This window comes from Drosophila mojavensis, unplaced genomic scaffold (genome assembly GCF_018153725.1).
Source record: "Drosophila mojavensis isolate 15081-1352.22 unplaced genomic scaffold, ASM1815372v1 contig_72, whole genome shotgun sequence".
NCBI classification, from domain to species: domain Eukaryota; kingdom Metazoa; phylum Arthropoda; class Insecta; order Diptera; family Drosophilidae; genus Drosophila; species Drosophila mojavensis.
This window is the reverse complement of record NW_025318897.1, coordinates 1,011,449-1,035,760: the sequence shown is the minus strand read 5'-3', so window position 1 is coordinate 1,035,760 and position 24,312 is coordinate 1,011,449. Positions and strand designations below refer to the sequence as shown.

General features: G+C 38.8%; 2 protein-coding genes across 5 annotated transcripts; both read right to left on the bottom strand.

Annotated features, from left to right (window-relative positions):
* Positions 1 to 7,956: 7,956 nt before the first annotated feature.
* LOC116804695 lies at positions 7,957 to 9,106 on the bottom strand. The gene is made up of 2 exons (XM_032733372.2): positions 8,757 to 9,106; positions 7,957 to 8,686 (listed from the first exon to the last, which is right to left on the bottom strand). Exons 1-2 carry the CDS (start codon positions 8,792 to 8,794, stop codon positions 8,341 to 8,343), a joined length of 384 nt encoding a protein of 127 aa, XP_032589263.1. The 5' UTR covers positions 8,795 to 9,106; the 3' UTR covers positions 7,957 to 8,340.
* A 6,450-nt stretch (positions 9,107 to 15,556) lies between these two features.
* Positions 15,557 to 18,919, bottom strand: LOC6586689 (WD repeat-containing protein 6). Of its 4 annotated transcripts, none has more exons than XM_044009346.1 (4): positions 18,717 to 18,918; positions 18,619 to 18,656; positions 17,925 to 18,123; positions 15,557 to 17,872 (listed from the first exon to the last, which is right to left on the bottom strand). In XM_044009346.1, the coding sequence occupies exons 1-4, from the start codon at positions 18,784 to 18,786 to the stop codon at positions 15,696 to 15,698; spliced, it is 2,484 nt and encodes an 827-aa protein (XP_043865281.1). In that variant the 5' UTR covers positions 18,787 to 18,918; the 3' UTR covers positions 15,557 to 15,695. The 4 variants fall into 4 exon arrangements, with proteins under 4 accessions (XP_043865281.1, XP_015015749.1, XP_002012299.2 ...); XM_015160266.3 differs by having other exon boundaries at positions 16,029 to 16,116; positions 16,881 to 17,872; positions 17,925 to 18,656; positions 18,717 to 18,919; XM_015160263.3 differs by having other exon boundaries at positions 15,557 to 17,869; positions 17,925 to 18,656; positions 18,717 to 18,919.
* Positions 18,920 to 24,312: the final 5,393 nt, after the last annotated feature.

Below are 24,312 nucleotides of genomic sequence, written 5' to 3'. Positions count from 1 at the left end.
TGGAATACTCCTTTTCTTGGCACCGCGAATGCTGTACATTCCCCGTTGTCCGCCGCCATGGGGATCTGGTAGCATACGTTTTCAAGTCCAGGATAGATATATATGGCGCACGTCGTAACCTCTCGAGGATGTGGTTGATCCTTGGAACGGGGGAGTCGTCCGGGATCGAGTGGGCATTTAGCTGTCGGTAGTCCGCACATACGCGCCAATCTCCAATCTTCTTCTTTACTAATACGATGGGCGCGCTTCGCGAACTCCGCGATGGCTCGATAGCCCCAGCTCGGATCCATTCGTCTACCTGTTCATCATGACTCCTTCCAGTCCCCCAAGAAACGCCAAATTCGCCCCCAGAAGCTCCTTCCGCTTGTCCTCCAGATCCTCCGGCCACCCTGTATCGCCGGGGGAAGATTAAGCATTCTCTTCGTCCTCTTCGCGAACTCCTGGCCCTTGCGGTGGCGGACAACCTTGACTTTCACCATCGACATCCATCGACTCTGAAGCTTGCCCACCATCTCCAATTCCTTCGCTCTTGCTGTTAGCGGGGAACCCTTTTGCTTGCCCCGCACCACCGCTGAACGTCCCACGTCGTCTAGGAAAATATCCGATTTCCTCCGCTTTCCGTTGTCTACTAGGCTCTGCGGCGACGGGCCACTCCGAACTTCGCCCACCATCTCCAATTCCTTCAACTTAGTTTCTGGGAGACGCTCCTCGGGCCCTTCCTCCAGATCCTTCGTTCTCGCTAGCTGCGACATCTCTTGATCGACCGGGTGGGCGACTCGCCATCATTCGACGTGCCCTGCTCATCGACCGGCAATCCTCCGCCCGCTGTAGCCGCGCCCTCCTTTCGCGTCGGGGACCAACACGGCGCCTCGGGGCGTCTCTTCCATTCCTGTCCACGAGTTTTTGGTCGAGCAAGCGATTCCGGATCTCCAGACCAATCGCTCTCTATCTACACCCATTGCCCGCGTATCAGGGACGTCTTCCCGTTCACCTCCTCTTGCATCCTCATCGTCCTCCCCTCCTCCGCCAAAAGGGGACTCCTTTTCTTGTCCTCGCTGTCCAGGTGGCGCCACCCCGCTCTTGTGGAGGGTGCCCTAGTCTGCTTCCAGCGTTGCTCTAATTGCAACGTCCCTCTGTGCTCCTGTCTCGTCGTCCGCAGCGTTGGCAGCAGATCACTCTCGCGTCGCGTTGCCGCTGGCGACGTCGCTACATGATCCGCGGCCTGCCCTTCAAGCCAGGAGTCCTGTGCCTCTGTGTCGAACGGGTTGCCTTGCCTGCCCTCCACCGGCCTCGACCAGGCAGTCTTCGCCGCAATCTCTTCCCTCTCTCTCCGCTGCCCTTGCACCTTTTCGTATTCCGCCGCCATCTGCGTAAGCTGCGTCAGGGTGGCGAAGTCGTGACGCCTACGTATAGCCGGTAGTCTGAAACAGCGTTCTCGTAAGCTCGGCACAGCTCCTGTGCCGCGCTGTATTTCGCCCGACGCATCAACAGCCTGAGTTCAATTAGGTAGTCCCTGAAGCTCTCTCCCTCTCTTTGATGGCGTGCCCGTATGTAGTCTTCTAAGCGTTCGAAGTACTGGGGGGGAGGGAAAAGTCCAAGAATTCTCTTCTGAAATCTGCCCACGACGAGTCCCTCAGTCCGCTAGTCAAGAACCATTTCTCCGCCTTGCCTACGAATACCACACTCATCGCTCGTGGTATCCGATCCAACTCGATGCCGTAAATAATCGCTCGCTCCTCCAACATCTCCACGAAACCCAACGGATCTGATCGGCCGTCATACTCCATACCCCATTTCCGTACTTGCTCAGCGATGACCCAGGGCGGGTACCTCTCCGGCGCTACCGAGGCCGATGACTAGCCTTTGGTGCTGCGCCACCCAAAGCGAAATTGTGGCATTCTCCTCCCTCCATCTTCGTATCCAAATAACTTCTCTGGTTCCGCTCCGTTCCGCTTAATCTACCCTTATTCACCAAATGTAATTTATCATACCCTTTTCCTTCATTTTCCTGATCTCTCTATTTTCCTTTTGTCTTTACCCTTTTCCTCGTACCCCTCTCCTTCCATTTTCCTTTTCTTTTTCTTTATTTCATCTTAATCTATTTGTCTTTATATACTTTCTCGCATTTAATCTTATTCGACATCATCTTGTTTTACCTTCTCGCATTTAATCTTATTCTATTTTTTTTTTTCGTTATTTTTTATTTGCTTTTTGTTTTCTTCTTCTTAATTTTTTTTTCTTTAAGTTTCTTTTCTTCCCTTTGTGACTTATCTTATACAATTTTACTTACATTCACCATCTTATTTAATTTCATTTATTTCATTTCCTTTTACCTTCTTAATCTAATCTTTGTTCACTTATTCTAGCTTTATTTTGTTTTCTTTATTTCCTCTTAAACTGTTTTGTTATTCTCTTTTGTTTCTCTTTATTTTGTCTTAATCTATTTAATTTTCTTTCATTTTCTTTATTCCATCTTAACTTATCTCTTTCCTTTTCGATTCTCTTTATTTCGCTCTTCATTTTATTTTCCACTAGTTTAACTTACTTTATTTCATCCTCATTACCTTACTTTTACTTTTCTTGATTCATTTTCTTTCGTTACCTTCACTTAATTCTCTTCGTTACCCTACTCCATCTCCATTTTCTACTTGCTTTATCTCTCTTCATTTTACTCTTGCTTAATCTTGCCTCGTTCTCTTTGCTTTGCCTACCCACTTCTTGAATTCATACTACTTCACCCTGCTTTACTCCGATTCGCTCCGCCTTGTTTATTTGTTATATAACATTCCTATTTTATTTTATTTTATTTTATTTTATTTTATTTTATTTTATTTCATTTTATTTTATTTTATTTTATTTTATTTTATTTTATTTTATTTTATTTTGTCGGATATGCCCTGGGTAGGGTATCACGAAATAATGCCACGGGCAAGCAAACTATAGTAGTCGAGCTGCATAGTGGGCCCCAGGCCACCAAAACGAACAAATCTCAGTAAAACGCGTTTTCATACCAACATGTCGGATATGCCCTACGTAGGGTGCAGCGAGCCTACGCAACGGACAAACGGCCAAAAGTTGACCCTCACCTCTTTCTCTCATTCGCCTATACGCTCATGCACGCTCACATATATATATATGTACACCTACACCCATTTATGTATGTGCACGCATTTATTCTAGCGCCTAAAGTTAACATATATATATTAAAATTTATATGTTAAAATTTCGCAACTTTCGACCTCTAACTGTCGGCCATTAGACGCACCGCGCACCGCCCTGTTTCCCTGCTCGGGCGCCACTTGTAAAGTAGTAATTTTATAGCTGGGATAGACTCAGTCTGCCCAGGGTTTACTCACAAGAAATTTTTATTAGAATTGTGAGACACCAGGGGGGGGAGGGATGTTTAGTAATATGACCGAGAATAGGGAAAGAGGGGGGAGAAATTCAACATGGGGACCGCCACTCACGTGCACCTCTTGCTTTGCAATCCAGCCTTACACTCGCCGTCGCCTCGACGCCGTCCGATCCTTTGTTAGCATCACGCATACGCCTCAGTCGCTTCTCTCAATGAAATTATTCCCTTTTGTTTTCTGCTGCCAAGTTGTTTTATTATACCTTGAACCCATTTTCAATGGGAAATCAGGGTATAATGGTTTTGTTGAAATGTATGTAACAGGCAGAAGGAGGCGTGGCAGACCCCACAAAGTATATATATTCTCGATCAGGGCGACGAGCTGAGTTGATTTGGCCCTGTCCGTCTGTCTGTCCGTCTGTCCGTATGTATGAACGCGTCGATTTGAGAAGATATAAGAGCTACAATTTTTTTTAAAATATCCGTAATTACAGCGCGCATATCAAGTTTATCATTAAAAATCGATAGCTCATCCCGATCTTTTTTATCGATAAAAAACCTTATCGAAAACCAGTTATAAAATTATATCTTCTACACCTTTATTGCTAGAGTATCCAAATTTTTAATGTATGTTTATATGCAATTTATACAATTTCGGTTTTTGTTAATATGTACCCCCACCTCTACATTCACCCCCCTCACCCTCACTTTTGTAAAAAGCGTATTTCAAATACTAGAGACTTGTGCTTTGGCAATTACATGCATATTCATGTTATAATCATAATCTGAAAGTTTCATGAAGATCGTACGTCCATAATAAAAGTTATTAAACAATTAAGTTCTCATAGTAAGCGCACACTGCAGCCCATGCGTGTTTATGCGTGGGTGCTTGTGTGTGTATGTGTTTGTGTATGTGTGTGTATGTGTTTGTGTATGTGTTTGTGTATGTGTATGTATGTGTTTGTGTATGTATGTGTTTGTGTATGTGTGTGTGTATGCGTTTGTGTCTGTATGCGTGTGTGTGTATGTATGCCTGTGTGTGCGTACGTGCCTGTGTGTGTGTGTGTGTGCGTGTTTCTTGTGTAAGCTGAAAGACGCGAAAAATTATTGAAATATCTATTGCTCCAAGGGTTCAGGGGATCTCGTAGTCGAGCAGTCTCGACTAGAGCTTTCTTACTTGTTTTTATACCCTGAACCCATTGAAAATGGGAAATCAGGGTATAATGGTTTTGTTGAAATGTATGTAACAGGCAGAAGGAGGCGTGGCAGACCCCACAAAGTATATATATTCTTGATCAGGGCGACGAGCTGAGTCGATTTGGCCCTGTCCGTCTGTCTGTCTGTCCGTCTGTCCGTCCGTCCGTCTGTCCGTATGTTTGAACGCGTCGATTTCCGAAGATATAAGAGCTAGAGACTTGAATTTTTTTTTAAATGACCGTATATACAGCGCGGACGTCGAGTTTGCTTTTATAATTCGATAAATCATCCCGTTATGTTTTTATCGAGTAAAAACATTCAAGTTTAAATCAGGTGCCACTATAGTTAATTGTGAATGATTTTTCTTTTTTTTAAATTTCTCAAATATTCAATATAATATGTAGATCATATGCTAAAAGTTTCATTAAATTCCGTTCAGTCAAAAGTTAATAAAAAATAATCAAATATTTGGCCAATTAACAAACGCACGTGCAGCAGCTACAACAGCATCGTATGCGTGTGCACACATACATTCAAACTTCTTCTAGAAACATTCGTTGAATCACATCAGCTGTTAGTTTCGTTTAGTTTTGGTAGATGGCGCAGCAGCAGTGAATCTATTTGAGTTTTGCCAGCGCCACTAGCAGGAGTGGGGTGGCCTAGTGTGTTAGCTGCATGACGCTCGATCGAGAAGTCGCGGTTCGAGTCCCGATCGATGCAACTGATGTTAATTTTTTTTAATTGTTTCAAAATATTTTTATATTTTCATAAATGAGTTTTCTATTTAATTTATATTTTTAAATACACCGAAATCGAAATTTTAACTATACTTTATGTGCGTTTTTAATAGTTTGGTTATTCTAGCAGATTCTTAGAATCACATCAGCAGTTAGTTTCATTTAGTTTTGGTAGATGGCGCTGCAGCAGTGAATCTATTTGAGTTTTGCCAGCACCACTAGCATGAGTGAGGTGGCCTAGTGTGTTAGCTGCATGACGCTCGATCGAGAAGTTGTGGCTCGAATCCCGATCGATGCAACTGATGTTAACTTTTTTAATTGTTTCAAAATATTTTTATATTTTATTAAATGAGTTTGGTATTTTATTTATATTTTTAAATACATCGAAATTGAAATTTCAGCCATACTAAATGGGCATTTTTATTTGTTGGGTTCAGGGTAGTATATCGAGAGTGCTCGACTAGAGTTTTCTTACTTGTTTACTTTTCGATTTACTTAATCTAACCGCTCTTAAAGAAAATCACAGGCACAATTTAGCTTTTACTCTTCTTCGCCATCTGACGGCTTCAGCTGCTTGAGCCCGACTCTTCGTCATCCGACGACCTTTGCCGCTTAACCCCGACTAACTCTCGATTTTCTTCTCTCGTTCGCCCAAAGCGCTTGGCGTCGGCGACGCAACTCTCCGCTCAAACTCTCCACGCAGGGTTGTGTCGCCGATCGCCGATAAATCAACAGCGCTTTGGGCGGCCTTTTCAAATACAAATTTAAATGCAAACTAATACTACTTAATTTACTAGCTTAACCTCTAATTACTACGTCTAGATCTTAACAAACTGAACTTAAAAGAAAATCTATAACTCTAATTCAACATAAGAAACTTATTCTATACCAAAAATTCCAATTCAATACTTCATTTTTTCCCTCGCTCATTAATTCAACTAAACCAAAAACTGTTTCATATAACTTCTTGACAATCATCGTGAGGCGGTGATCGGCGAGCCGCCTCACAGCAGGAGGTTTTTGTTGCTAATTTGGTGCTTCCTTTTTTTTTTTTTTTCGAACATATTCCAAACATGCTCAATTGGACTGATATCCGGGCTCTGTGGTGGCGTCTCTAAAAGGTGTGGAGTATTGTACGCGAGATACAATCTGGTATTCATTGCTTTATGTTTTGGGTCTTTATCCTGTTGAAACCAGAAATCAGATCCAATTCCAAGTTTCTCGGCGCTGCTCTTAAATTTTTTTTTTTTAAATATCAATGTACACATCACTTCGTCGATGAATTCCAAATTTCCGATTCCTGCTGCAGCTATGCAACCCCAAACCATAATACCTCCGCCGCCGTGTTTTACGGTTTTTATTGTATTTTTGGGGTTCAATGCTTCTCCTGGTCTCCTCCAGACGCGGAGACACCCAACTGAGCCAAAAATATTATATTTGGACTCATCTGAAAGGTGACCTTTCGCCAGAAGTCCATTGGTTTGTCCACGTAGGCTTTGGCAGACTCTAAGCGATTTCTCCTCTTTGTTAAATTTACAAGAGCTTTCTTGCGAGGCGTGTTGGACCTAAAGTTATAGGTTTTAATGGCTCTACGGACTGTTTCCGGGTGAGCTTCCTTGTCAATTGTTCGACCCAACTCTGACGCAATCTACACTGCGCTACAAACAGGACCCTTGTCCACCAGATGCTTTATTGTGCGCTTGTCACGATCGGATAGTACAGGTGGCCGACCTGATCTCTTGTTGTTTTTGATGCGCCCTTCATATTTCAATCTACCATTGACAGTCTGTATAGTAGACTTGCTTCTGAACATGATTTCTGCTATCTCTGCATAGGACTTTTGCTCCTTTGTGTGGAGATACAAAATCTTTCCACGATAACTCTTTTCGTGGCATTTTTACTGCAAAATTTAAATATTTTGTCCAGCACAAGCAAAACACGCCAACTATTATGAATTTACTCATTGTTGCGTACATTTTGCGAAAACCCGGTTATTTCTAAAAAGAACGCTGGCGCCAGACATCGCAAGAAATATAAGAGTACGTATAATTTTGTTGACGGCCATATTTGGGTATGTTTACATTCGCTGTAACATTATGGAACTAAAATTAAAAGTAAATGTTTTTCTTTTTAACAGAAAATATATTAGCTTACAATACTGCATTAAAAATTATTTACTATGACAAAAATGACAGAAGTTATCGTAAAAAATGGGAGTAGTTATCGATATGTAAAGAAAAACTTGATATGATATTTCAAGTCTCTAGCTCTTATATCTTCTGAAATCGACGCGTTCATACATACGGACGGACGGACGGACGGACAGACAGACGGACAGGGCCAAATCGACTTAGCTCGTTGCGCTGATCAAGAATATATATACTTTGTGGGGTCTGCCACGCCTCCATCTGCCTGTTACATACTTTTAACAAAACCATTATACCCTGATTTCCCATTTTCAATGGGTTCAGGGTATAATAACAATTCTACGTTTGAATTTACTATGGGAATTTAATTGTTTGATAGCTTTTCTTGTGGATGTACTTTGTTCATGAAAATTTCTGAACGAATACACTTGACTATGATGGTGTTTAGTCTCGTATTGATCTTTATTCTTCTGAGCCTGGGTTTATATACCCAGACTCATGCATAATTTCAACCCTTAAATCTAGTGCGTCTATTGCTGAGTGTGTAAGGCTCAGCATTGGTCTATTACATATTCTTATCTTATCGCTGAGTTTGTAAGGCTCCACGTGAGTCTATTAGCTATTCTTATCCTATCGCTGAGGTTGTAAGGCTCAGTGTTTGTCTCTTACATATCTGACTCTGGTGTTGCAAGGGTTGGTGTCCATTTGTCTATTTATACAGTCCGTACATGTGACCCTTATCTTTTCCCAGCGCACTACCTGCTAGTCGTAGAGTGCGTCGGAGGCATGTATACGATCTTCGTATATTCATATGTTCATGCGTGAACATTCTGCGGGGGGCCAAAGTGTGTAACGTCCAGAACTGCTATCTGTGGATTTCTTAACAATATACAGGACAAATACAAATTTAATAATTGTTAGTATTCTTGACGAAATGATCATGCTTGCAATCCTTATGTTCGTGCCTGAACATTCTGCATGGCCCAGAGAATGTGACATCCAGATAAACCGAGTATGCCACCATCACCTTGGTCTTTTGCTCAGGTGGCGGTTCCCATGCCAAGTGAAGTCGTGCCTCTTTAAAGAACTTCTGCGGCTTATAGGTGTCATCGTTTGTTGCAATAATACAGCTGATTGCATTTCTTGAGGAAGTTGTCGATCGCTTCATTGTTGGCGAAGCCAAAGCCTCCATGTGAGAGACGTCCTTTTTTGAGGCTGATGCCTTAGAACAGCCATTGTTTCGTTTGTAGTGCCTATGGTAGTTTCCTTTAATATGTTGCTGCTACTTCTAATTGACTCCTTTTCCGATGTAATTGTACTTGCATTTTTAGCTCCATTGTTGGTGTCGCTGTTGTGGTCATCACTGGAGAACTTCGATATTGTCGCTTTTCTCTTCAGCTGCACTTCCAGTCGCCGTTGTAGCCTCCGCAGAAGTTTGCTCTTCCGTTTTGGTCAAACTTCCAATTGGATATCTGTTTATATATCCTCAGCGATACTGAACGTCGATGTCGCAGTTGTAGCAGAAAGTCGATTCTTGTCCGCATCTTCTATGTGCTCCGGATCCTCTTTCTGGTGGAACCCACATCTTCTTTATTGATTATTGCATATAAATGTCGCAATTCGGGCACTGTAAATACCGATTGCCACGACCCTAGTGGCCGTAGACTCCTCAATTTTAGCCTGTTCTTAGAACGAACAACCGGTAACCTAAATGCAAAATTTGAATTCTTACGCTCAAAAAATGTGAAAATTACGCTCCTAAAGAGGCTTAAAAATTATTAAGGGGCATCGATAGAGGAGGCTACCAGTAACTTAACTATCCAAATTTGAAGCTTCTAGCTCTTAAACTGTAGGAGATATAAACTTTTGCGGTTTGCCACGCCCCCTATGGGCGGACATATATCTACCATAACTCGTTGGACGTGGGTGGTCAACCCGCGAATATATACCAAATTTCAGGTCTCTAGTATCAATAGTGCCTAAAATATAGCAGAATTCGAAAAATCACTATATATTCAGGTCCGATTTGCCACGCCCCTAGAGGGTGTAGATATATAATTTTTTCACTCATCTTCATAGAATTAAAACATCAGCTTACATGCAAAATTTCAGCATTCTAGGTTTATAACTTTAGGTTTATCCGATTTGCCACGCCCCTAATGGGCGGAGATATATCCGCCATAGCTCGTGATCTTAAGTGGTCCGCGCGGACCTACATACCAAATTTCAGCTTTCTAGCTCTTCAACAAACATGATTTCTGGTATATCGGAAAATGCATTTTCCGATTTGCCACGCCCCTAGTGGGCGGATCGGGAAAATTTTAACACTTTATAAATCGGAGATATACACGAGTATGTGTTCCAAATTTCAAGTCTCTAGCTTCAATAGCGCCGAAATAGATTGCGTTCATACGGACGGACAGCAAGACGGACATTGCACAAAACCAATATACTCATTTCACTTTCGTGAATGAGTCTAAAAAAAAATTTGGAATAATGTAGTTTGTTAGATTTCTGTAAAAAGTGTTTGTAAATCTAACTAAAACTATGACATTGAATTTAAAGATTCAAAGCCAGATTTGCCATCGCATTGGATCGTTACAACCTATTGAAGATGCACAGCACAAATTCTTGCAAATATATTTCATGGGCAATATGAAAGAACAACTTGACCGGCGTCAAGAAATCAACACAGCTATGAAAAGAGCAATTCTCCAAGATTTGCAGCAAATGCTTCACGAACTTCATGCATTGGTCAAGCTGTTCAAGACTGCTTTAGAGCGCGTGCCAAGAGATGACAATAAGTAGTAATCAGAGCAGATAAAACACCAGCTGGGACACATGAACGCACATTTAATGCTCCAACAATCGATGAAGTCGCAATCCTGATTGTTGGTGAAAGCTTGGAAGCACGCGATATTGTGCTTACACGATGCAGTACTGGGCAACTACAAAGAATATCTGAAACGCACCGTTCATATGACACTTTACAATACCCGCTGACACTTTAATATCAAAATGATTAATCCATTGAATGGTAAAATCAATCATTGTTTTCATTTTAACTTTATATACATTTCATTCTGTTTGCTTTTGGTACACAAAAAATGTTATCACTCTTAATTTAGTAGAGAGTAGCTGTAAGAGTCGTAAACCTATTAGGGGTTCTAAAATACAATTTTTACGATCAACAAATCACAGGGCCAATCTTTGACTATTTGTGGCCTCAATCTAGAAAATGCGTGTTTTTCTCATGGTCAATTGTACGTGGCATGCTCATCATGGCACAACAATCGAGAGTTGCTGCTGTTGCTATATTAGCAATTTTGATAAAACAAAAAAAATGAGAAGATCAAAGTCTGTTAAAAAAAAAAAAAAAAACAAGTAAGAAAGCTCTAGTCGAGACTGCTCGACTACGAGATCCCCTGAACCCTTGAAGCAATAGATATTTCAATAATTTTTCGCGTCTTTCAGCTTACACAAGAAACACGCACACATACACACACACACGCACGCACGTACGCACACACAGGCATACATACACACACACGCATACAGACACAAACGCATACATACACATACACAAACCCATACATACACATACACAAACACATACACACACATACACAAACACATACACAAACAAGCATCCACGCATAAACACGAATGGGCTGCAGTGTGCGCTTACTATGAGAACTTAATTGTTTAATAACTTTTATTATGGACGTACGATCTTCATGAAACTTTCAGATTATGATTATAACATGAATATGCATGTAATTGCCAAAGCACAAGTCTCTAGTATTTGAAATACGCTTTTTACAAAAGTGAGGGTGAGGGGGTGAATGTAGAGGTGGGGGTACATATTAACAAAAACCGAAATTGTATAAATTGCATATAAACATACATTAAAAATTTGGATACTCTAGCAATAAAGGTGTAGAAGATATAATTTTATAACTGGTTTTCGATAAGGTTTTTTATCGATAAAAAAGATCGGGATGAGCTATCGATTTTTAATGATAAACTTGATATGCGCGCTGTAATTACGGATATTTTAAAAAAAATTGTAGCTCTTATATCTTCTCAAATCGACGCGTTCATACATACGGACAGACGGACAGACAGACGGACAGGGCCAAATCAACTCAGCTCGTCGCCCTGATCGAGAATATATATACTTTGTGGGGTCTGCCACGCCTCCTTCTGCCTGTTACATACTTTTAACAAAACCATTATACCCTGATTTCCCACTTTCAATGGGTTCAGGGTATAAAAACAATTAATAAATAAAAAAAAACAAAAACAAACAAAAAACAAGTAAAAAAGCTCTAGTCGAGACAACTCGACTACGAGATCCCCTGAACCCTTGGAGTAATAGCTATTTCAATAATTTTTCGCGTCTTTCAGCTTACACAAGAAACACGCACACACACACACACACACACGCACGTACGCACACACAGGCATAGATACACACACACGCATACAGACACAAACGCATACACACACACACACACACACACACACACATACAAGCAACCACGCATAAACACGCATGGGCTGCAGTGTGCGCTTACTATGAGAACTTAATTGTTTAATAACTTTTTTTATGGACGTACGATCTTCATGAAACTTTTAGATTATGATTATAACATGAATATGCATGTAATTGCCAAAGCACAAGTCTCTAGTATTTGAAATACGCTTTTTACAAAAGTGAGGGTGAGGGGGTGAATTTAGAGGTGGGGGTACATTTTAACAAAAACCGAAATTGTATAAATTGCATATAAGCATACATTAAAAATTTTAAGACTTTAGCAATAAAGGTGTAGAAGATATAATTTTATAACTGGTTGTCAATAAGGTTTTTTATCGATAAAAAAAGATCGGGATGAGGTATCGATTTTTAATGATAAACTTGATATCCGCGCTGTAATTACGGACATTTTAAAAAAAATTTGAAGTTTCTAGCTCTAATATCTTCTGAAATCGACGCGTTCATATATACGGACAGACGGACGGACGGACAGACGGACAGACAGACGGACAGGGCCAAATCGACTCAGCTCGTCGCCCTGATCAAGAATATATATACTTTGTGGGGTCTGCCACGCCTCCTTCTCCCTGTTACATACATTTCAACAAAACCATTATACCCTGATTTCCCATTGAAAATGGGTTCAGGGTATAACAAGTAAGAAGACTCTAGTCGAGACTGCTCGACTAGGATATACCCTGAACCCTCTAATCTAATATTCTAATCAGTCTGCACTTCTTTTCGACACACATACATACACACGCATTAGAACGGGCTCTGCTAACTGCGCAGTAAGCAGCGACTGCGCTTGGGCTGCGCTGCAGTGTGGGCCACATTATAAGAATTTATTTGTTGAATAATTTAATTTATAGACGTACAATCTTAATGAAACTTTCAGGGCGTAATCATATGGTCAAAATGTATGTACGTTCCGAAGCACAAGTCTCTACTACTTGAAATACGCCTTGTACAAAGGTGAGGGTGAGGGGTGGATATAGGGGTGGGGGGTAAATAACAATAAAAATCGAAATTATATAAAATACATATAAGTCTACATTTAAAATTTGGAAGCTCTAGTTCTAAAGTTGTAGGAGATATAATTAAATAACTAGCTTTCGATAAGGTTTTCAATCGATAATAAAATATCGGGAGTAGTTATCGATATAAAAAGAAAAACTTGATATGCGCGTGATACACACGGACCTAGGAAAAAAAACTCTCTCTCTCGCGACTACGAGATCCCCTGAACCCTTGGAGCAATAGATATTTCAATAATTTTTCGCGTCTTTCAGCTTACACAAGAAACACGCACACACACACACACACACGCACGTACGCACACACAGGCATAGATACACACACACGCATACAGACACAAACGCATACACACACTCACATACACACAAACATACACAAACACATACATACACATACACACACAAGCAACCACGCATAAACACGCATGGGCTGCAGTGTGCGCTTACTATGAGAACTTAATTGTTTAATAACTTTTTTTATGGACGTACGATCTTCATGAAACTTTTAGATTATGATTATAACATGAATATGCATGTAATTGCCAAAGCACAAGTCTCTAGTATTTGAAATACGCTTTTTACAAAAGTGAGGGTGAGGGGGTGAATTTAGAGGTGGGGGGTAAATTTTAACAAAAACCGAAATTGTATAAATTACATATAAGCATACATTAAAAATTTGGAGACTCTAGCAATAAAGGTGTAGATGATATAATTTTATAACTGGGTTTCGATAAGGTTTTTTATCGATAAAAAAAGATCGAGATGAGTTATCGATTTTTAATGATAAACTTGATATGCGCGCTGTAATTACGGACATTTTAAAAAAATTTGAAGTCTCTAGCACTTATATCTTCTGAAATCGACGCGTTCATACATACGGACAGACGGACAGACAGACGGACAGGGCCAAATCAACTCAGCTCGTCACCCTGATCAAGAATATATATACTTTGTGGGGTCTGCCACGCCTCCTTTTCCCTGTTACATACATTTCAACAAAACCATTATACCCTGATTTCCCATTGAAAATGGGTTCAGGGTATACAAAGAAAAAGGAAGGTATTAAAAGAAGTTGCAAGAAAAGATAATACAAAGAATAAAAAATAATAAAAAGAAAAGAGTAAGGGAAGAGCCAAAATAGAATATAGGATAGAATTGAGAAATCACTACACAACATTGGCCATTCCAATTGAGAAATGGCTCGTTGAACTTCTCCTTTGAGATACATTTTCAGGTAGATCAGTTTTGTCTTATCGCTGATATCCTGCCTGATGTGTATTAAACTTGGGCTCGAGCAACCAAATGAAAACATGTCTTGCTTTGATGTTTCCAGTCTCGTTTTCCAACTATAAAGTTGGTCTGTGTCTATAGCATGGTCGGCAACTTCGACTTTCATTTTCTCTTTGTAGGTCCTGATTTCTGTCATTAGCCATGGTTGACGACACCCATCAATATTTAAAGAGAAGTCTCTAGTATTTGAAAAACGCCTTTTACAAATTTTGGGGTGAGGCGGTGGATTTAGGGGTGGAGGCAAATTATAATAAAAACCGAAATTCCATAAAAATACATATGAATTTACATATAAAATTTGGCGACTCTAGCTTAAAAGATATTGGAGGTATAATTAAATAGCCTATTTTCGATAATGTTTTCAATCGATAAAAACAAGTAAGAAGACTCTAGTCGAGACTGCTCGACTAGGAGATACCCTGAACCCTCTAATCTGATCTGATAATCTGATCAGTCTGCACGTCTTTTCGACACACATACATACACACGCACGTATTAGAACGCGCTCTGCTAACTGCGCAGTAAGCAGCGACTGCGCTTGGGCTGCGCTGTAGTGTGGGCAACATTATAAGAATTTATTTGTTGAATAATTTAATTTCTAGACGTACAATTTTAATGAAACTTTTAGAGCGTAATCATATGGTAAAAATGTATGTACATTCCAAAGCACACGTCTCTAGTACTTGAAATACGCCTTTTACAAAGGTGAGGGTGAGGGGGTGGATATAGGGGTGGGGGGTAAAATACAACAAAAATCGAAATTATATAAAATACATATAAGTCTACATTTAAAATTTGGAAGCTCTAGCTTCAAAGGTGTAGGAGATATAATTAAATAACTAGCTTTCGATAAGGTTTTTAATCGATAATAAAATATCGGGAGTAATTATCGATATATAAAGAAAAACTTGATATGCGCGTGATATACACGGACCTAGGAAAAAAAATGTCAAGTCTCTAGCTCTTATATCTTCTGAGATCGACGCGTTCATACATACGGACGGACGGACGGACAGACAGACGGACAGGGCCGAATCGACTCAGCTCGTCGCCCTGATCAAGAATATATATAGTTTGTGGGGTCTGCCACGTCTCCTTCTGCCTGTTACATACTTTTAACAAAACCATTATACCCTGATTTTCCATTTTCAATGAGTTCAGGGTATAAAAAATAACGGGAAGAGTTATTGACTTTTGGATATAAACTTGATATGCGCGCTATATATACGGAGATTTGAAAAAAATATAGGATCGCATTCTTGATAGCATAAAATTATTGTTTTTTATTATTTATTTATAAAAACATATGCAGAGCACATTAAACATAGTACCAATCCTAAGGAGTCAAATTACCGCACACGCATATTAGTATGCTTGATAAAACATTAAAAGCATCTAATTCTTTTCGAGAGAGATTACTTCTAGTCCACATCCGTAAATAAATAAACACTGATTTGTATTAAGAATTCCTTTGATATCGGATAAGCATGTAAAGCCAATACGGGTGTGCTGTAAAGTGTTTAAGTTTAGCTTATAAATTTGTTTATCCATGCTACATGTATATGCATACAATTCTGTTTTTTGACAAGCGTCCTGTAATGAATGTAGCGACATTGCAGTTATTTGAGCATTGTGTATCGGCGAGATTTCTGCACTTTTTAAAATACTCAAGTTAGTTGTTTCAATTATGGTGTGTTTTATCGCTTCATCGTCTCCTCCAGTTAATATGTGTAAATGTGAACCATCATAAAGCGTTTCAAAAGCATTGATACTGGCAACATGTAGCTGTTGTTCAAATCGTTTTAAACGAAGTCTTCTGTCAAAACCGTAAAGCATTCCATTAGTGGTTGTGATAAGTAATAAATTATGATTATTTAAAGTCTGCATCTGTATCGGACATCGTTTAATATCAATAACGTAATCTAAGAAAAGCTGTAACGGGTTTTCTAGTTCCCATTGAAGCAAACGGATTTTTCCGTCAGAACTGGCAACGTAAAGAGAAAATTTCCCCCACTTTGAGTTTTGTAAAACGCTAATTGTCATTAGTCGAGCATCAAGTGAGGCGTTATTGCCGTCACTGTTTAATCGTACTGTGTGCGAGCACAGTTCACTTAAGACTGCTCCATTTGGGTCAAATTTATTAATACATAACTGCGCCCGCCCTCCAACTGAGAAGATCAGCCAATAGATACCATCATTTTCAGAATTAACAGGACATATTACTAGATGTCGTACACTTGAAATGTGCGTATGCAATTCAGCACACAGATGAAATGATTGACCAGTGATTCGACTTATTTTTATAATATTGTCGTCACCAGCTGATACAATATATGTCTGAGAATAATTTTCTTGCTCAACAATCTGTATAATATTACAGCTTCTTATATGCCATTTATTTCGCAAAATCTGACAAAAGGCTCCAGACCATTTATTGTAAAGCTGTTCACGGTGATGAAATACATGTTTTTGCTTCATATATATTATGTCAAGTACTTCATTGTTTAACTTATAATCCCAACAGCGATGACCTCCCCCGCATTGAAATTGTAAAATCACGCCATTTTCATGGGACCATACCACAAGATGATTATCATTGAATCCAATCAGTACATCTAGTGTTGGGATTGCTTCTATCCAAGTTAACGGTACCGTCTGACGTTGTAAAATTGTTAATCTGTATTCAGTTAGACTTAAACATATAACTTTTAAAGTGGATTCATGCGCAGCACTTATTATGTATGCAAATTTGTCATCAATCCTTAACAGTTTTAGGACAATAGATCCCATGTTGCCATGCAAGTCTTTGAGCACATGTTTTATTTGTAATTGTGGTGAGCTTTCTCGTGTGACAATCATAACTTTTCCATTACGGCAACTCATTAATAAACAATTTGAGTTAACAAGTATTGCAGATGTAATCCAAGATTTACGACAAGTGCTGATATTTATACTACTATCAACTTCCATATTATTTCCTTTCAGTAAATGGCAGTTTCCATATTCATCAGATATTAAATAGAGGTCTTTGCTAAGAAAATGAAATGATTGAATAAGACCTTCAAACTTTATTCCATCATATATTAGTTCGATATACCCTGTATCCACATTATAGTTTAAAAGTGTAATACGTTTATAGCCACAAGTAGCAATTAATCCGTCGCACACAGCTAAAACTGTGCACTTATATGAAGGAAAGATGGAAACTGGTTCCCAAATTTGACTTTTTTGCAAATTCATAAGTCGCATGTAGAATAGGTGATTCTTATTGCTTAGGGCAATGATGGTGCTGTTAGTAAGATATTTAATTTTTACCAAATATTCATTAGATAATCCCATATGCATTAGTTGCTCTGAATGGGCTTGATTTGGACTTAATATGCTTTTTAGATTATATGCATATATATTTCCAGTTGAACCAGTGCTATATAGGCTTGCAGAAACATTATCAAAAGCAAGGCGCCATACCGGTGCTCCAAACTGCTGACGTCGTTTTAATAACATTTCACCTGTTTGACTCCAAACACATATATTAGAATCCTCACCACCGCTTATAACAAAAACTTGGCCTTCTATAAAATACAATGATTAATTTAATGTAGCTATTTTATAAAGTTTACTTACCGTACTCTGCTATTATAGCACAAATTACTCGTGCAGTATGTCCAAAGCAACTGAATGAGGGTTTTATAGACGATGCATCAAATTTTATACCTGGATTAGTTACTAATTTCCAAAACTTTAAAGAACGGTCATCGGATGTAGTTACCAACAACTGAGCTGCTAAATTGAAGTCAATAGAAAACACAACACCATTATGCGCCTTAAGACGCATGAGAAGTGGATATATGAAGGAACGTGTACTAATATTAAAATTAAGAGGAGAATGTGGCTGCCAAATGAGTATTTCTCCAAATCCATTTCCACTTATTATAATAAGCTTGGTGTAGCTGTTACCATATAAACTTGTGCTATATAACATAGAATAATCAGTACACCTCGCTAGCTCTAAAATACTACATTCTCCAAATTGCAAATTACTCGTGTTATCGTATTGTAAACGCAGAAGCGAACTATGAGCCATATGTAAGGCAAATTGACAGCCTTCTTCGTTCTTTAAAAAAATAGCTGCATTGATCCAGTCCTTTGTCTCACCTTCATAAATTAATATAAAGATATCTTTCTGACTTAGATCATATTTATAAAGAGAAAACTCATTTTCGGCGTAAAGTAATAGCAACCCTGTAAGCTCACATTTTGGGTTACATACAGAGCCGTGTATTTTTTTATAATGCATTTTATTTGTTACGCGTATTACCGAGCTATTTATAAGGAAGAACGCTTGACTGCCAATAGCTAAAAATAAAAAACACGTAACTACGTGTATAAAAGCTACTTTTAATTATTATAACAAACCAGTAAATAGCGAGTTATTCGAAATATTCAATAACAATGCATCCGTAAATAATATCTGCTTTTCACACATCTTTGGATTTGAAAAGGATTTTATATGAAAATGGCTTTATTTTAATACAGTTGTCATGCAAAGAACTTGATGAAAACCTTGTATTAAACATCCTTATTATCGATATTTTCTCCGATGGTTATTATTTTTATTCATATATGTACATACATATAATCACTAATGCCAAAGGTAATTACACCCATTCATATACACTTCGCGTCATCAGGTTAGCGCCCCCCCTTACACTCATTTTCTTTTACGTTTTTCTCTTTGTCTATTGCACGTAACTTCTTGGTTTTTTTTTTTATTTCATTATCATCATATGAGATGTCTCTCATACCAAAAAAAAAGCGCGAGTAAAAACCCGTTATGTTTTATTTTCTATTCTGCTCTATTTTCGCAAAAAATGTGTGCACTTATTTTGCGTCATCAGATTAGCGCCCCCAAATGCAATTGTAATTATCTTGCTTATTTTGGCAATTACACTCACCAAATTTTTTGTGAAGCTCAAAGTATTCAAGATATTTATAGTATGGGTGAAGAAACAGTTTTATCTTTGGTTGAAAATCAAAGATTGAGGCATACTTTGAATCTAGACTATGCAACCATAAAATTGCTGAAAAATCAGGAAAAAACACAAAACTAAGTGGCAATTTTCTTACAAATAGGGAAAACTATGGAAAAAACTATATAAGCGGCAATAATCAAGTGATTTCAGAAGGAAATAGAAGAGCATTAGTTCGAGAAGCTTCGAATTCCCACGAATCGACCACCAAGATTAGGGTTAAAATCAGTGTTAAGACGAGCTTATCAACGGTCTAAAGAGCAATTAAGAAAGTTAATTACTTAAAGAAACAGAATGTAAAAAAAAAGTCACCAGTCGATATGCTGAGAAAAGAAATACGCATTAATTTTGGCCGGGCGAATATGACGTGGTCTACCCAATGGCAGCATGCTGTCTTTTCTGATGAGAAAAAATTGAATTTGGAAGGAACTGATGGACATAATTATTATATCCATGACCTACTTATAGAAGAACATTATTTGGAACGGTTTCCAAGCCGCTGCGGCGGGGGTGGTGTGGCATTTGTGTAGGTATCAATATCTTACTACAGCACTTGCAAGCTTCAATTTTTTGACATCGCGCATGAACGCATAGGACCATAATATCGTGTTTAAAACTGCTGTTCCGCATTTCTATAACCTGTCTGAAAACCGGCATTAGATTTTCCAGCATGATAATGCCCCAATTCAGACCGCCCGATCCCTGAAGTCCTGGATTCAGGGCCAAAAAATTGATCTCATGGAGTGGCCACCATACTCACTCGACCTTAATATCATTGGAAACGTCTGGGGATGGTTGGTCAGGAAAGTATATGAGTCCGGAAAGCATTATAGTACAAAGACAGAGTTAATCGAAGGTACTGAACACGCTTAGTCAACCATATCCTTGAATAATATTGAACAACTTTATAATTCCATTTCTAATCGAATTTTTTAAGTAATTTCAAACAAAAAACGGCACTACGCACTACTAATATTACTTAAAAATAACAATAGCTTAAAATACAGGTGTTATTTTTGGTCATTAGCTTAAATAAATTGAATTTAATGCAGGGGGCGCTAATCTGATGACCAAATTTTTGTTACAAATTTTTTGTACATTTTACAAAAAAAATTATTAAAAAATAATCCTTATTGTTACAGTAGCCATTCTTTTTGTATTTTAAAGAGAAATAAATGGAGTATAATATAAAAAAATTTCAAAGATGGAGCTCTGATGGTTTAGATTTTATTTAGCTTTGAGGTTGAGTGTAAAGGGGGGCGCTAACCTGATGACGCGCAGTGTATGTATATATACACTGACCAAAGAACACATAGATGAGACATGTAGAACAAACTTTTTCACCATCGAAAAAATGTGCATTAGGGACTACTCACCTTCGTAGTTGCTCGGCTCCGTCTCTTACGGCTCGAGCAGTGAAAATACAACACTACAAAGTCAGTTCGTTGCGAGCGCTCAAACGAAATGGTCCCATTCTTATATGAAGCAAGGCTATGCGCTATTTGTCCTACTCTCTCTCTTACTCTATCTCTCTCTTTGGTCTTTCAAATCACCGAACTCAGCAGCGCACAAAAATTGAATTTTGTTCGCGATGATCCCAGCTCTTTCCCTTTGAAGTGAAGGGTATACCTTATCATAAAAGCGTTTGTCACGCTCATGCAAACAAAATGTAAGCGTTTGTATGGTTATTCGTGAGAAAGGTATGAAAGCGTTGATACTAATGGAAATGCTTTCGCGACGAGTGTGCACACAGACACACACACTTGCAGTCTCTGGAAACATGAGCACTCGTGTTTTGGTAGTGCTCGCTTTCTCACTGTCTCTTTTTCTTCAAATAGTCTAAGTCCCAGCATCGCGGACGAACGAAACAAAATGAGCCATGCTTACATACCGACACTAACCAGAGAACACATAGACTAGACACACTAACCAGAGAACACATAGACCGGACAAGTAGTGTAAAGCGTTTTGCACACTTTTTTTCGGGAGTTATCTCCCATACACTTCGTATTTGCTCGGCTCCTCACTTTTTGGGTTTGGGCTACGAAAATATACGAAAGCACAATCATTTTACTTCATGCGCTCGACCGAGATGGTCAAATTTTGAACAAAAGATCCCTCTATGCTCAATGTTTCCCTTGCTCTCTCTCTCTCTCTCGATGCTCTCTGCTCACCCAAATGTGTATTTGTATGTATGCATGTGAGCACAAGCAGCAGCTCACAAAAATTGAAATTTCTTCGCAGCAAGAAGTCATGTCTTCCCTTCTGTGTGAAGAGTATACCGAACTTTTCAAACCGTTTGCCAAGCTCATACAAAATATTTGCGTTTTCGTTATTATTTGTGGGAAGGGTATGAAAGCGTTGGTGCTCATAATGAAAATGCTTTCGCGACGAGCGTGCACGCACACACTCTCCCTTGCTACATGTACTATGAGCATTTGTATGCCTGTGTGCGAGGCTCTTGCTGCCTGTACCAATTTTAGGGCCCAGCATTTGCATTAGGTCGATCTTGTGAAATGCTCACACTTACATACATATGTTTGATTGTGTGTACGCAGGGGCCGCGATGCGCACAAATGATGGGGTAATCATTGTGGAAGCATTTGAGCATTTCAGTGCCTTTATATGTATGTGCGTATGTTTGTGTATGTTTATGTGTGTATGCATGCGACATGAGCATTGACGTGTGCCTACGACAACTTAGAATTGTGTGAACGATTTTGGGTTTTAATTGAAGAGGCGCGCTTATATTTAAGTACGTGATTTTATGTCAATGATCGTGGGTTTGCCTATCAGAATAATTTTTTTTACAAAAATGTAGTACCTGATTAATCCCAGTGGGCAAAATGGGATGCGATTTTCGAACCAATGCACTTGTGCACACATATGCCGGTCAATTTGACCTTTTTTATGAAATATTAATCCGCATACAGGTCAAATTGACCCTTTTTGAAAGGGTGCATACGTATTAGTTAACAACAAATATATTCTTCAAGTTAAAAACAAAAATATTCTACATTGCAACAAAACCCAATGGGAATTGTTGCAACGCAAATAAAACGTAACAAGCTGATCAGACCAATAAGCCAAAACTGCTGACACAATGTCTAGCGGACTTCCTGCACACGCCAACCAGAGCTCCAGCAATTTTAAGAAGAATTGCACAACGGTTCAACAACACCACGAGCGACGCCGCTGCCAACGTCGTCGACTGAACCACAGCTCAGCTAGGGATAGAATTGATTTAAGTAATTTAGTTGCAAATTTGTTCTTGAATAAAACGGACTGAATTTAAGCAGTAAAATATCAAAGCATCTTTTTTTTCCGTTTAAATAAAGAAAGAACTTAACTGGCGCCCGAGCAGGGACCGGCTTCGCGCGCAATACAGCAAAACGTTTAGTACGTGCGTGATACTGCAAGTTAAAAGCAGAGTCAGTTTAAATAAAACGAAAATTCGATCGCATTGCAACACAGCAAAACGCCTGTACGAGCGCGACCGAAAATCACTAAAGCAACTCACGTCGCGTAAGTTCGACGTTCAGTGAAATTCGTTAAAGGTAGTCTGTAACGTGATCGTTCGATTGCCCATCGGTGGACGGTAATCCTGTACGGTCCGCCCACAAGATACTTCAACGGAGTCTGGTCGCAGTATCCCCAGTAGGAACAGCCAAAAAGGATGAAATCCGGATCAGCAGTGAAGACCGCCATATCATCATTATTGTAAGTTAGAAATATAATAATACGAAACTAACAAAACTAAAACGAATAAGTGTAATACAATATAAGAAAATTTAAGAAAAATCAAAATTAAATGTTAAGAAAAATTTTTAGAAAAATAAAGAGAAACAAGTAAGAAAGCTCTAGTCGAGACTACTCGACTACGAGATCCCCTGAACCCTTGGAGTAATAGCTATTTCAATAATTTTTCGCGTCTTTCAGCTTACACAAGAAACACGCACACACACACACACACACACGCACACACAGGCATACATACACACACATACATACACACACATACACACACACACACACACACACACACAACCACACACACACATACACAAACAATTACATACATATACACACACAAGCATAAACACGCATGGGCGGCAGTGAGCGCTTACTATGAGAACTTAATTGCTTAATATTATAACATAATTATAACATGGATATGCATGTAATTGCCAAAGCACAAGTCTCTAGTATTTGAAATACGCTTTTTACAAAAGTGAGGGTGAATTTAAGGGTGGGGGGTAAATTTTAACAAAAACCGAAATTGTATAAATTGCATATAACATACATTAAAAATTTGGAGACTAGCAATAAAGGTGTAGGAGATATAATTTTATAACTGGTTTTCGATAAGGGTTTTTATCGATCGGGATGAGTTATCGATTTTTAATGATAATCTTGATATGCGCGCTGTAATTACGGATATTTAAAAAAAAATTTGAAGTCTTTAGCTCTTATATCTTCTGAAATCGACGCGTTCATACATACGGACAGACGGACAGACAGACGGACAGGGCCAAATCAACTCAGCTCGTCGCCCTGATCAAGAATATATATACTTTGTGGGGTCTGCCACGCCTCCTTCTGCCTGTTACATACATTTCAACAAAACCATTATACCCTGGGTTCAGGGTATAAAAATAAAATATTAAGAAAACACAAAAAATAAAAAAGCGTAAAGCGATCAAATTTAAAGTGACTACAATAGTAGTATAAAATAACCCAACTTTGCGATTCCCAAGGGACCCTCCAAAGTAGAAGGGAAAAACCAGCCACTGGTCTTAATATAAAATGAAAATAAAAAATTAAAATTTAAATTAAAAAAACAAAAAAAAAAACAACAAACAAAAAAAATTTTATAATAAAAATTTATTTATAGAAATTAAGTTGTACTAATGATAATCATAAACTAACACTAACATCAATAAATTCAATCAGAAATCCACCTGTAAACATAAAATAGATCA

What these genes read in the sequence shown, in the direction of transcription:
- LOC116804695 (XM_032733372.2), bottom strand. Translation starts at nt 8,794, where the DNA reads ATGACCACAACAGCGACACCAACAATGGAGCTAAAAAT. An exon ending in CCAACAATGGAGCTAAAAAT is followed by an intron (nt 8,687 to 8,756) that starts GCAAGTACAATT and finishes AAACTACCATAG; the next exon opens with GCACTACAAACGAAACAATG.
- LOC6586689 (XM_002012263.4), bottom strand. Translation starts at nt 18,786, where the DNA reads ATGTGTGAAAAGCAGATATTATTTACGGATGCATTGTTATTGAATATT. An exon ending in GAATAACTCGCTATTTACTG is followed by an intron (nt 18,657 to 18,716) that starts GTTTGTTATAAT and finishes TTTTATTTTTAG; the next exon opens with CTATTGGCAGTCAAGCGTTC. An exon ending in TGCTATAATAGCAGAGTACG is followed by an intron (nt 17,873 to 17,924) that starts GTAAGTAAACTT and finishes TGTATTTTATAG; the next exon opens with AAGGCCAAGTTTTTGTTATA.